This window comes from Stomoxys calcitrans, chromosome 5, assembly GCF_963082655.1.
Source record: "Stomoxys calcitrans chromosome 5, idStoCalc2.1, whole genome shotgun sequence".
In the NCBI taxonomy this organism is placed as follows: Eukaryota; Metazoa; Arthropoda; class Insecta; order Diptera; family Muscidae; genus Stomoxys; species Stomoxys calcitrans.
Window position 1 is genome coordinate 5,365,510 of NC_081556.1, and position 12,345 is coordinate 5,377,854.

Below are 12,345 nucleotides of genomic sequence, written 5' to 3' on the forward strand. Positions count from 1 at the left end.
CAGCAAAAACTCTTGAAAAAAATAAGAATGTAAGAATGTAAGAGTAGCATTCCACTTTCTTTTACAACATTACGAAAATAACAATGATAAAATAACAATTTAATTAAAATTTTACAATAAGTATTGAGGGAATGTCCTACTGAATGAAATCAGCAAATTTGTTTGCTGATTTGTATTGTATTATTTAAAAAAGTAAGTAAGAGTAAATTTTAATTATTTATCTGTTTGGAGTGTAACCTTCCACAAGTAAATTTGCAATTGCCGTAGGAATCTTTTTCTCAACTCTACACATATGTTCTATGAAATGCAAGTTGCAAATCAATGCACTTTTACTATCAAGGCGGATTTAAAAAGGTGATCTCACGCAAACAGCTGTCAACAGCCGGCCAGGTTTGACGGTATTAAGATGTCAGCTTTTTGTTTGCATTCTCTTTGTTGTTATCTTCTTTCCGGCATATTCTCTGCTCTGTACGCACACGTATACACACACGCACACACATTTCTTTGTGTGTGCTGGCAAAACGTCGATCAGCTTGATGGCTAAATAGCGGATCATCATTTGGTCAAGCTCTAGAGTACAATATATTACCTCACTATTGCTTTTTTATATTAAATAATGGAAATTTTTCACTGTTTGCAAGATTACAAACGATACCATATATTTTGCGCCCATTTTTAATTCCATTTGTTAAACTTGTACTTGCACACTTCTTACTTGTTATTATTGTTTATTTTGATTATGATATTTCAGATGAACGATAAATATAATTATTAAATCGATATATTAGAAATATCTAATGAATTATATGCGCTCAAAATTTAAATCACGTAGTATAAGCCTGGCGATTTGTCTATTCTCGGGATAAGGGTAGTTCACACGTTGAGGTAAGAAAATTATGGGGATTTTTAAGTTAAAGGTTAGTACTACGTTCGATTTTTTGCGTTTTCGATTTTCTGATGATATATCGCCTTCGTTCATTGCGCGAGACAGACGACAGACGCTTTTTGGTTTTTTCACATCACAATTCATTTTTTTACTCTTATTGATAAGTCAATAAATACACACCTTAATTACGAATAAAATTGTGTTACGAACATTAAATAATTAAATATACGTTTGTTGATAGTTTAATGTGAAAAAGAAATGAACAAATGATACAGAAGTTGATTAATTATAAAAATTTTGCATAGACAAAAAAGAGTGCAATAGTGAAATGTAAATATACTAAGTGGATAATGAAACATATGCATGTGGTGGTATGTGTATGCTTGATTGTTATACACAAATATCTAAAAGTGTTGTCTGTGGTTTGCGAAAGAGAAAAAATAGTTGCATTAATAAAACATTGACAAAAGCACAAGAAACTAGAGAATATACGAAAGAAATGATAAAAAATATATATTTTCTTTTCTATGGGAGTTGGTTAAATTGAAAAGTTGGCATGTACATAAAATAGAAAAAGCAAAGTAAAATTACAGAGTTGCCATATTGAGCTTTCACAAAACGGGAATACCGGAAAGTCATTGTTATTAAAGTTACATCAAAGAAGTAAAAAAAAAATTAAAGTTTTTCTTTGAAAATCTTGGCTCAAAAAAAATGCAATTTACCATTTGTAATGTGTGCAAATATTATTTACGTCGAAAAAATAAGAGTTAAAATTTATCGTCTCGTTTGCTTATAAATTATAAATCAAAATCTGGGAATTTGTAAATTGCAATTTTGTTAAAAATATACATTTCTGGCAACTCTGTTCGGCAATAAATGAAGAAAATCGCCCAAATTCGTATAATTTTTAATTTCAAGCAGTACTGAGCACCTTTAGTTTCCTAGATAACATCATATACCGCAATAATTATGTAAATAAGAAAATACTAACATATATGTGTATGGACCATTAGGTGATGCTGTAAATCCAGAATCAAATTAAATACGGAAAATTACATAAATACTATCCAGCAGAAAGGAAAAACTTGCAGACATTTATCTTAACACATCTATTCACACCAGAGATACCCATAAAAGCCCCAAACATACAACAATAGCAACAGTGGTCAGTGGTGTCGAACAAAGTTTGTGCTATTCTGCATGTCTGAATTTGTTAAACATGGTGAAATTGACCACCGACACCATACGCTTCTATATTAGCTTCCTGATTACAAATCATGACAGAAGGAGGACATGAAAGGTAAGTCAGTAAGGCAGTCATTCATTTATTTAAAATATATATTTTAAGAGTTTTGTTGTAACAAAAACGAAGAAGACGGAGCATCATGAATAGATAGATACATGTATTCGTATATCTGTGTGTATGCGCTTTGCCGAAGATAATAATGCAAGCGGCAAAGAGAGCGAGGCAACAAAGAGAACAATTTGTATTCATTCATAACTCGGGGAACTAGGGTATTGAGCTCGACAAAAAAAAACTCACTAATCAGCTGATTGTACTTCGTTATAAATGAAAGGAAATAAATGTTATAAAAAATTATATTAAATGAGAAATAATGAATGGACATCATTACTTATTTCAGGCCAAACAAATCAAAACAATTAGTATTTTTTAAAAATCATATGGGTTCCAAAAGAATAAGTTGGTATTTGCTGTGGCAATTGTCCTTGTAGTCCGTCATACATACATGAGTAACGTTGGGGAGCTATCCAAAAACGCAATAGGATGGTCCTGAGAGTAAATTTGTAACAAATAGCCACTGGGTTTGTTTCAATATAAAATGAGCTGCATTTTTTAACGAATATTGCATAGATTAAGATTTTTCTCTTTTTATAACCGTATTATAAAACAATATATATTTTATTTTTTTGTGGGAACTATTTCAAATAAGTAATGTCATTGCAATTATTTTCCCTCAATAATACAGCGATTTTCTAGTAACAGTAAGAGCGCAGGTAATGACTAGAGACGAAAGTACCGAAGGTTGGTTACCATTGGCAGGGGGTGGTCTGGCCAACGTTTCAATTCGTAAACGTGCCAGGCTATCCCCTGGGGCTACTGGACATGAATATATCATTTACGGGCAGAGAATTTCGGATCAAAGTGTAAGTATATCAAATCATGTAGTGATATTGCATATGTTCTATTATGTTGATATCTCACTTGGCATATAGGTCATTCTAAGCTGTGTTATAAACCGTGACTTGAAATATTACAAAGTCATGCCAACTTTTCATCACTGGCGCGCTGGTAAACAGAGGAACGGTCTAACTTTTCAGGCAGCGGCCGATGCCAGGGCTTTCGACAAAGGTGTTCTACGTGCATACAATGAACTCATAGATGGCATGGCTAAATCAAATCCTTCCATTATTTGTCCCCCATTGACCAAATATGATTCTGTTGGAGAAGATGATGTTTTTATGGTTAGTTTTATTTTTAATTAACAGAAAAGCAAGCGCAAAATCTCACGATTTGTATATTTATGTTGCAGACTTTGGACTTACCATGCGAATCTTTGGACAATAAGCAGAAAGGGCAATCAAGTCCAGAAGGGAGTGAAAATAGCCAATGTAAGTGCTGCTGTTGTTCTAAAGAAGATATAACTTTTCTATTGTTTTGATTACAGCCAGCTTTACTGATCGCGGGGAACGATTTAACGAAGGAACACCAGAAAAGAATGACAAAGAAATTGCCAAAATTCATTACATATCGGGTGAAAACTCATGTTTGCAAACTAATCAACAACCAGTCACTTCTATTGCAACAGCTCAAAAGAATGTTTCGGCCACCACCGCTACTACAACGACAACTACAACAGCAACTGTTGAGACATCACCAGCTATAGCTCCTAGCGAGAATTACTCTTATGTAACATTAACAGCGGTATGCGGAATCTTAACGACTAAAAGCGTATTTTTGCATTTCTAAATTTTTCTTTTTCAAGGTTCATGACTACAATTATCCTGTGGTAGATCAACCCGTTGCAGCACAAGTTCTAACGCGCTGTGACTCAATAACAACACTGAAGAAACTTAACGCGATCGAAGCCTCGCACTGTCTCGTATCTCAGTCTTCGCCCATTTCAAATGTTCTTATCAAGGATCCTGACATTGATATTCTCAAACACAAGATGCAGAAATCATCACATAATCAAATGAGAATGAGATGTCGCTATTGCCAAGAACTCTACAGTGATGAATGGAATCGTCGTGGTGCTTGTGAATTTGCACCGGATTGTTTCCGTTCCGGCTTTGAGTGTATATCTGGTATTGGTTGTGCGCGTTGTATGCTTTACCATTTTATGAAGGACTCCGAGGGAGAAACGCCCCAGCATCCGTGTGAATGCAATGGTGAGAATGGCTGCACTAAACGGTAATTGCAATCGACCATGTGTCATCTTTGTAAGAGCAAGTTATTAATTTTCATCGTGATATGCTTTCAGGTGGATCGGATTAACCTTATTGTCGCTATTAGTGCCCTGCTTGTGGTGCTATCCACCATTAAGAGTATGTCATCTAATTGGCATATCGTGTGGAATTTGCGGTGGGAAACATAAACCGCAGGTCTGACATTGGGAGGCTGAATTACAAAACAATAAATTTACTTTTAGTCAACAAAAGCAAAGCTACGATGATCCATATTCCTCTACTTCATATTACAATTTTGACAGCAGTAGGCAGCAGCGTCAAAAGCAGCAAACAAACCATTACGAATGCATCAAGCATCATCATAAACCTTCAACAGAACAACATATTAAAGCACAAACAAATGATTATGGCAAAGTTTACTATTGACCGTAAGCAAGTGAAATTCATAGTTTTCAAAAGAATAATAGACAAGCGTACATAGTGCATAATCGGATATAATCAAACGTCATGAGAAGGTAACCAACCAGCAACATACTACATACTACATACTTACTTATTTGTTCATTTAATCTTTGTTATATCTTAAGATGTACTAGTCGATATATATATAGACTTGCGGTTGAGCAGCTCGAAACTATATTCACTGAGTTCTCAGCAAGTTGTGTTAATTGATGCGTCATGTCTTATTCAGAACAGCATTTGTAGTATTTATTGTTTTAAGTTATGTATGTTTTAGTTATCCTTTTTTTTTAGTTATTTGTACATATAATGAACTATATTATTTTTACACAATACTTCAAAGAAGTACCTGTATTACTATTAAAAATCAACCAACATACAAAAACACACGCACACAAAATGCCGATTTTTTTGCAAACAAATTTAATTTGTCCTAAAGAAAATCAGAAGCATTAAAATATGATTTAAATTGTTTTATCTGAAACGCCAGCAACACGCACACACACACACACAAGCACAGAAGAGAAACAACTAAAAGAAGAGAAGGAAAACTGAATAAAAACAGTATTATTAATTTTAATTTATTTCCTATAATAATTCATGTTTGAAAGCAAAACCTACAACCTACCAACACCACGAGCGACATTTCAATGAAGTGAAGCTTGAAGTGAATTGCTTATATTGCACGGGTTGTGCATGAGAAAACAAATATTTCAATTTCCTTGAAAAATACTCAAAACAGTGTCTCGGCAGCAAATTTCCAACACCCAACCAACCAGCTGAGTTGGCAATGGCAAAATGCAGCACAAGTTTCGTGCACACTACTACTACTACTACTAATTCCCTAATTTGCATAAAATGTTGGATGCACTTTTTCGCCTCTCTCTCCCACCCTAGCCCCCTTTCACATATGTTTCAATAGTTTTTCTTCCCTTGCGATTAAAGATAATTATGTGATTTTTTATACAGTTAATTATTTGTTTATTTCTACTCTAAATATTTTTATATACATACATAAATATATACATGTTACATGTGCTAAAAACAAAACAAAAACAAAATCAACAAAATATTGATATTAACTAACCTAAAGTGAGATGATTGCCATGACAATTTTCAAATTAAACTTTAAAACATTCACAGTATTCACATTTGTCCACTAATTGTTAAAAAAAAATATTTTTGTCTTCTTTTTTGTAAAAAAAAAAACTCTTATTTTTTATATACGAATAATTTGTTTACTTTAGGGCTCAAAGTATACAAATTATTCTGAAATCAAAATCAAAATGAACGTACCACACAATAATTACTGACATTTGTGAATTCGAAAAACTGTAAACTAACCACCAACCAACCCATACTAAACCTTTGAAAATCTCACGGTAATCAAACAAATCACACTCTAAACTTTAATTGTAAACAAATACCAACATCAAATATAAACCATAAACAATGATATGTATTGTAAGTTATTTGGATTGAATAAAAACAAAACAAAACAAAACCAAACTAATATTTATTAATATATGAAATCTTAACAAAAAAAAAAACAAAAAAAAACAAAATCATAATTTCATAATTTAACACAACAAAAGGCAGTAAAGGCTTAAAACATTTGTTTAAAAACAAAATTTAAAGGATATTAAAGAACAAAAGAAAAAAAAGAAGGAATATAAAAGCAAAACGAAATATATCCATTCAAAATGTGGAAAAAGTGAACATTTTTATTATTACACTATGTAAAAACATTTTCAAATTAATTCAACATTTCTTTTTGGTTTCATTTTGCGTTTGTTATATTGTTAAAGACATTTGATTTACTATTTCTGTTAAATTGTGGATATTAAAAAATCTATAGAAAACTAAGTTAAAAAGGTTGTTACAATAAAACAAAACAAAACAAAAAAAAAAAAGAAGAAAGAAGATACTATAATTTTTTTTTCGAAAATATATGTATGAATGCATATGTACACACACATACACAGACACACACACATGTACTGTGAACTCTAAAAGCTATTGGGAAAAATACTTAAAAGTAAATAACAAAAATAATAATAAAAATAATGATACGATGTATAAAAAGAACAACAACAACAACAAAATTCTTAGGACAAAATGATTTTTGTGCAGGAGTTGCTATGACACAAATAACTAACAAAAACAAGCAAAAAAAAAAAAAATCATACATAATTAAGTACAAATAAAAAGTATCAAAATTATATAAAAACCAAATCAATAAAATACACTATGAAAATGCAAATTAATTAAGTACAAACTAATAAAACAAACTTACAAAAGAAAGAAAAAGAAAAAACCAAACACAATTTCCCCTAAAGGAGTTATTCCGACTCCCAACTACTACACAGATGAAATATTTTACATTGAAAATGTAAAATATCTGAAATGAAAAACAACAATAGTTTTTGCCTAAATAACAAGAAAAAAAAAACAAGAGTACTATGTTATCACAACAACCAACCCAACTATATAACTGTAAACCTTAATAGCAACAAAAACCAAACGGAAGGCTTAAGGGAAATAGACTACCTAAAAGGATAATGAGTATATAATAATAATAATAACAATATTGGAGATTATTATTACCTTCATATTTCCACAAAATAGTTTTCGAATCATTCTATTTCAAGAGAACCCAAAATAAAAGGAAAGCAACAAAACAAACAAACAAACACACAAAACACAGCATTTAATCGTGTTTTTATCAACAACAAAAATCTATTATTAGAGGAAGGTAAGTTTTTGCTAAAAAAAAATCAAGGAATGTGCAGAAGAGATTTGTCCATGAATGAAGATTATGGCATACAAAAATAACACCCAGTTCTGAATTCGCCTGACATCACGATAGTTAGGTTAGGTTGAAAAGAGGGTGCAGATATTAATCCGCCCCATGCCACTATGGACATACACCTAAACTATAAAGTAACCTCTAAAAAGAAAATTTTAAGTTAGGAATTCCGTGCTACTCACAAAATCCTTAATTGTTTTGAATACCACTCCCCTAAGATGGTTCATGTATGGTATTGTGTCCCCATCTAAGTGCCGGTATCTGTTAGACGCGAAAGCCGGGCAATGACACAGGAAATGCTCCAACGTCTTACCATCTTCCCCGCATGCCCTACACATGCTATCACTTGCCGCCCCAATTTTACATAAGTGAGCTCGTAGTCCTATGTGTCCCGTTATGATACCAATAGCTTCCTTTCAGTAATAGCCTCATCTTCTCACGATCTGTATCCCCCCATAATATTTTCGCCGTCCTACCGATCGTTTTGCTGTTCCACAATGTTGCATGCGCATTCGTCGCCTACACCCTTAACTCGGACTGCGTCGACCCGAAAGGCTTCGGGTTAACCAAGCTTATTGACGGCAGTCCCCTACTCCGTTATGGCCCGGCACCCAAACGATGCTGATTTTGCCATCCTCAGAGAAGGCGTTAATCTCCCTCTTACACTGCAAGACTGTTCGTGACCTTACCGTCCTGGTTGTTGTTACTCTTATGGCAATTTTACTGTCGGTAAAGATGTTCACACTCGACGTCCTCGCGTTAGCACCACACCACTTCACGCATTCCGTGACCGCCCGGATATCCGTCTGGATATCCGGTTCTCAATGTAAACCCCCAGGCCCACTCAGTCCTCTAGCTTTGATCCATCCGAGTAACATGATCTTTCAGATGGCAATGGTAGCAGTGCCTCGCACTCCACTTCAAGGTTCATCTCAGGTATCCGATCGGAAACCTCTTCCCTTCATTCTAGGTTTCCTATCGTCGCCTCGATTATACCGCGATGGTATGAGCTGCTCCCATCCTGAATCCATTCTCCCATCGCCTTGATCTCATAGCTGCAGTGGCTGCCTCATACTTAATCTGTATGTCAATGGGTCGGACCTCCAGAATAGCCTCCAGTGCCTTAGTGGGCGTGGTCCTCATCGCTCCGCCTATGCCAAGAAAAAATGTTCTCTGAACCTGTTGTATGGTCCTTATGTTGCACATTTTCTCCATAGCAGTCCACCAAACTACTGAGGCGTAGGTAAGTATTGGTCTAATCACGCTCCTGTAGAGCCAGTGGACTATCCTCGGATTCAGGCCCAATTTCGAGCCTACGGCCCGTCTACATAGTGCCCAAAATCTGTGAGCCTTCTCAGTACGCTCCTGAATGTGACACTTCCAATTCAGTTTCCTGTCCAAGATCACACCTAAGTATTTGACCTTGTCAGATATAGAAATCGTCTTATTGAGGTAACTTGGTGCGTTAAATTGGCCCACCTTCGACTTCCTCGTGAACAGGCATATTTCAGTCTTCTCTGGGTTAACATTGAGACCTCTGGGTGTAGCCCAGTCGTATGCCTTGCAAGGCCCTTTCGGCCCTTCTGCAAAGCTCGTTCGTATCCTTAAAAAAATGTGTTTTTTTAAGCAAAAAATTAATTTTGTCCAAATTAAGGGACCAAAAATGTTAATATATTATAGTTGTTGTTTTATTTAATAAAATTAATACTTCTATTTTTGGTCTATTTTTTTATTATTTACCATAGGCAAATTGACCCTGGCAAAAAAATTGATAACGGATCCCATACTCCAAAAAATGCGAAACTCGATCGTAAAAGTCGATTGTGGAAGCGAGAATTGGGCCCCATACTAAATTTCTACGCTGATGTTACAGAACTTGGATGTACAAAAAAAAATCGTACGGGCAGAACTTCTTTTTCTAATCCTCTTGGCATGGATTCCGCAAAAGTGCTGTGTTTTTTGGCCCTAACAATTTGATTCACCCACTACTGACCGTTGCTCTTGATCTATAGCAGGTTTAAAAAAACTTTAGAAATCCTGCTCACATGGTATTGCCATAATGATTAAGTCACGGTCCCAATAACATAGGGGTCAGGGGTGAACTATGAAGCCCCTGCGTGAATTCAGTTTCGATCATAATAAGTCGATTGTGGATGCGAGAATTGGGCCCAGGACTAAATTTCTACGCTTATGTTACACAACTTGGATGTACAAAAAAAATCGTACAGACTGAACCCCTTTTTCTAACTTCTCGGTATGGGCTTCGCTGTGTTTTTTGGCCCTAATTTGACCCACCCACCGGTCAGGGGTGAACTTTGAAGCCCTTTCGTGAATTCAGTTTTTGGACAACCACCGCCACCAATACCGAAGTTGTAGTCACATTTTGGTCTGACCAGGCAGTTCACGAAGCCTTAAGATACATATACATGATTTAGGGCGTAGGTGGGCAAAAACACAACCGCACATAAATACCTATGCTCGCGAACATAGGTAAAACAAACAAATGATGATGCGTGATGCTTCGTACGGCTGAGTCTATTTCAAAGCTTTTTCATTTAGTTAATGTTTGATGTACTCACACAAACACAGTTTGGTCTGTCTTTTCAATAGTGGTAGTGTACCCATCACTGATCTAGAGCGTGAGGTCCATTGCTACAAGAGAGAAACTCTGGATCAAGCAGAATATCTGGCGGGCCTAGACTACATTCAAGCAGACACGGTAGTAGATGCGGTGAATAGCTACCGGGTGAATGTGGAGAACGACCGCCTCCCCTTGCACCAGAAGAAATTGACCCACCCCGACAAACCAGAATAGTTCTGGCTCAATTACGATCCGTCAAATGCAGCCGTCTCAATGCCAACGTGCAAACCAGAGTAATGCTGGTTCAATTACGATTCGGGTGATGCAGCCGCCTCAATTTTAACAGCAATGATTGATGCTCACGTGCAGGATGTTAGTCCCGATTGTGACCAGGGACTACACGACACCTGTTTAACTGCCCAGCCAGACCCACTCTTCTCAGACCCAGATCCCTCTGGACGCACCCCATCTTAGTCGTAGAGTTCCTGGATCTGGATACTAAACAGAATCAAGCAGCTGAAAGATAGAACACAACACACTACTACAACAACAACCAGGCAATTAAGTACAACCAGATCACTCACTCTTGAAGCACCAAACGCAAGTTGCTAAGCTCGGAGAATTTAGAAAAACTAAAATGAAGGAAACTAGGGTCGAGTACGGAAGCTAACCCGTAATTGAGTTGTTATTTAGCAAACATATGGAAATAACCAGGTCAAAAGCAAATGATAGAAAAATTATAAGGCTTCCGGTGGTTTACTTCTCAACTACGCATAAACAGTTTTGTTCCGTTTAGGCAAAACGCAAAACCAAATAACAACCGGCTCCCTCTCCAACATTTTAAAGGAGCAAACTAGCAACAACAGCTACAGCAGTGACCTACCAAAGAGTAACTATTAGACTGCACTCTAAGTGTAAAATCTCAGCAAGCCATAACTTTAGAATTCGAATATCTAAAATCCAACATCTAACGAGAATGGTCCATTATGGGTAATAGAACATGCGCTAAGCCTAATTGTCACTGATTCCAATCTCTATTAAACTCGAGACGCATGCGGACTGTAACTATTTACATTGTGTCGAAAAAACACACATGCTAATTATAACCATCTTATAATTTTAAAAATTAATATAATTTATTTCATAAAATTCGACATATAAATAATACTATTTTGAAGAACTCTTCTTGGTCTCAATTTCCTTAAGAACATCTTGTTCGGTAATTGTTGTTGATAACTGAAAAAAAAGGTCAGTGATTCAAGTGCGCAAACATTCAAAATGCAGTTATCTTACGGCTCCAACAATGTCCAACAATTGCATGGCCTGGTTATATCCATCAGATGCAGAAGGAATTTTATCATAGTTCCAATACGTAAATTCGTTAAATGATCCTTTGATACGGAGAACACGATCTGCTTCCTCATCTAAGGGCTTTTGCGTTTCCTGCAACACTAAAGCTACAAATATAGAATATTAAGCAATTTCGCAATAAACTCCAGAGTTGAGTCTAACTACCTACCTTTATAATTAGTGGGCACACTTTTTGTTTTACCCTGTAGCGGATATCCGCGTAAGGAATTAGTAAGGACTCCTTGTTCTTGACGCGTGTAAACGTTGAAATATGAATCCACATTAGCGTCTCCATCACCTTTTATTTGTGCAGGCAAGAAGTGCATATTAAGATTTGATTTTTCGTCGCCACATATTTGTTTACTATTGATTTCAATGATAATCGAAGGCATATTTTTTGGATGAATGCCAAATTTACCTATTTGGCGCAAATATCACAGCTGCAGGTTGAAAGGAAGTTCGCATGCATACGTATACGAGAACGTTGCCAACTGCGAACAATAACTATGCTTGGTAGAATAAAGAAGGTAAAGTCACTAGCCCAACAACAACGAAACCAACTATACAACCCTGTGAAGATAATGGAGCAAATTCCCACTAGGCTGTCAAATTTGTGGATCAAAAGATTTATGTTTATAAGCAAGTTAATTATAAATTAAACCAATTGAAATGTAAAAAAGGATACAAAATGTAAAAAAAAGTTTAAAATCCAAACAAGGCATTTGATGTTCTAGTAGGATTTGAATACAGCTGTGGAATTGGAAAATTCCATAACTTTAACTTGTATAAATTTGTCTAGATTGTAAAGGGTTTTCCAACAACAGTGACCTA

General features: G+C 35.5%; 2 protein-coding genes across 2 annotated transcripts; one reads left to right on the forward strand and one right to left on the reverse strand.

Annotated features, from left to right (window-relative positions):
* The first annotated feature begins 992 nt into the window (after nt 1–992).
* Nucleotides 993–7,483, forward strand: LOC106096302 (sprouty-related, EVH1 domain-containing protein 2). Its single transcript, XM_013263982.2, has 8 exons — nt 993–1,257; nt 1,900–2,186; nt 2,875–3,052; nt 3,122–3,370; nt 3,439–3,517; nt 3,574–3,830; nt 3,892–4,319; nt 4,390–7,483. The coding sequence occupies exons 2-8, from the start codon at nt 2,164–2,166 to the stop codon at nt 4,514–4,516; spliced, it is 1,341 nt and encodes a 446-aa protein (XP_013119436.1). The 5' UTR covers nt 993–1,257; nt 1,900–2,163; the 3' UTR covers nt 4,517–7,483.
* Nucleotides 7,484–11,315: 3,832 nt separating this feature from the next.
* On the reverse strand, nt 11,316–11,991 carry LOC106096299 (ribonuclease H2 subunit C). The gene is made up of 3 exons (XM_013263976.2): nt 11,684–11,991; nt 11,458–11,621; nt 11,316–11,400 (listed from the first exon to the last, which is right to left on the reverse strand). The coding sequence occupies exons 1-3, from the start codon at nt 11,904–11,906 to the stop codon at nt 11,332–11,334; spliced, it is 456 nt and encodes a 151-aa protein (XP_013119430.2). The 5' UTR covers nt 11,907–11,991; the 3' UTR covers nt 11,316–11,331.
* Between the last annotated feature and the right edge of the window lie 354 nt (nt 11,992–12,345).

Excerpts from the sequence above, each read along its gene's own strand:
- LOC106096302 (XM_013263982.2), top strand. The coding sequence starts at position 2,164 with ATGACAGAAGGAGGACATGAAAG. Across the intron at positions 2,187-2,874 it reads ACAGAAGGAGGACATGAAAG|CGATTTTCTAGTAACAGTAA; the intron begins GTAAGTCAGTAA and ends TCAATAATACAG. Across the intron at positions 3,053-3,121 it reads AGAGAATTTCGGATCAAAGT|GTCATTCTAAGCTGTGTTAT; the intron begins GTAAGTATATCA and ends CTTGGCATATAG.
- LOC106096299 (XM_013263976.2), bottom strand. The coding sequence starts at position 11,906 with ATGCCTTCGATTATCATTGAAATCAATAGTAAACAAATATGTGGCGAC. Across the intron at positions 11,622-11,683 it reads TGTGCCCACTAATTATAAAG|CTTTAGTGTTGCAGGAAACG; the intron begins GTAGGTAGTTAG and ends CTATATTTGTAG. Across the intron at positions 11,401-11,457 it reads TGTTGGACATTGTTGGAGCC|TTATCAACAACAATTACCGA; the intron begins GTAAGATAACTG and ends CTTTTTTTTCAG.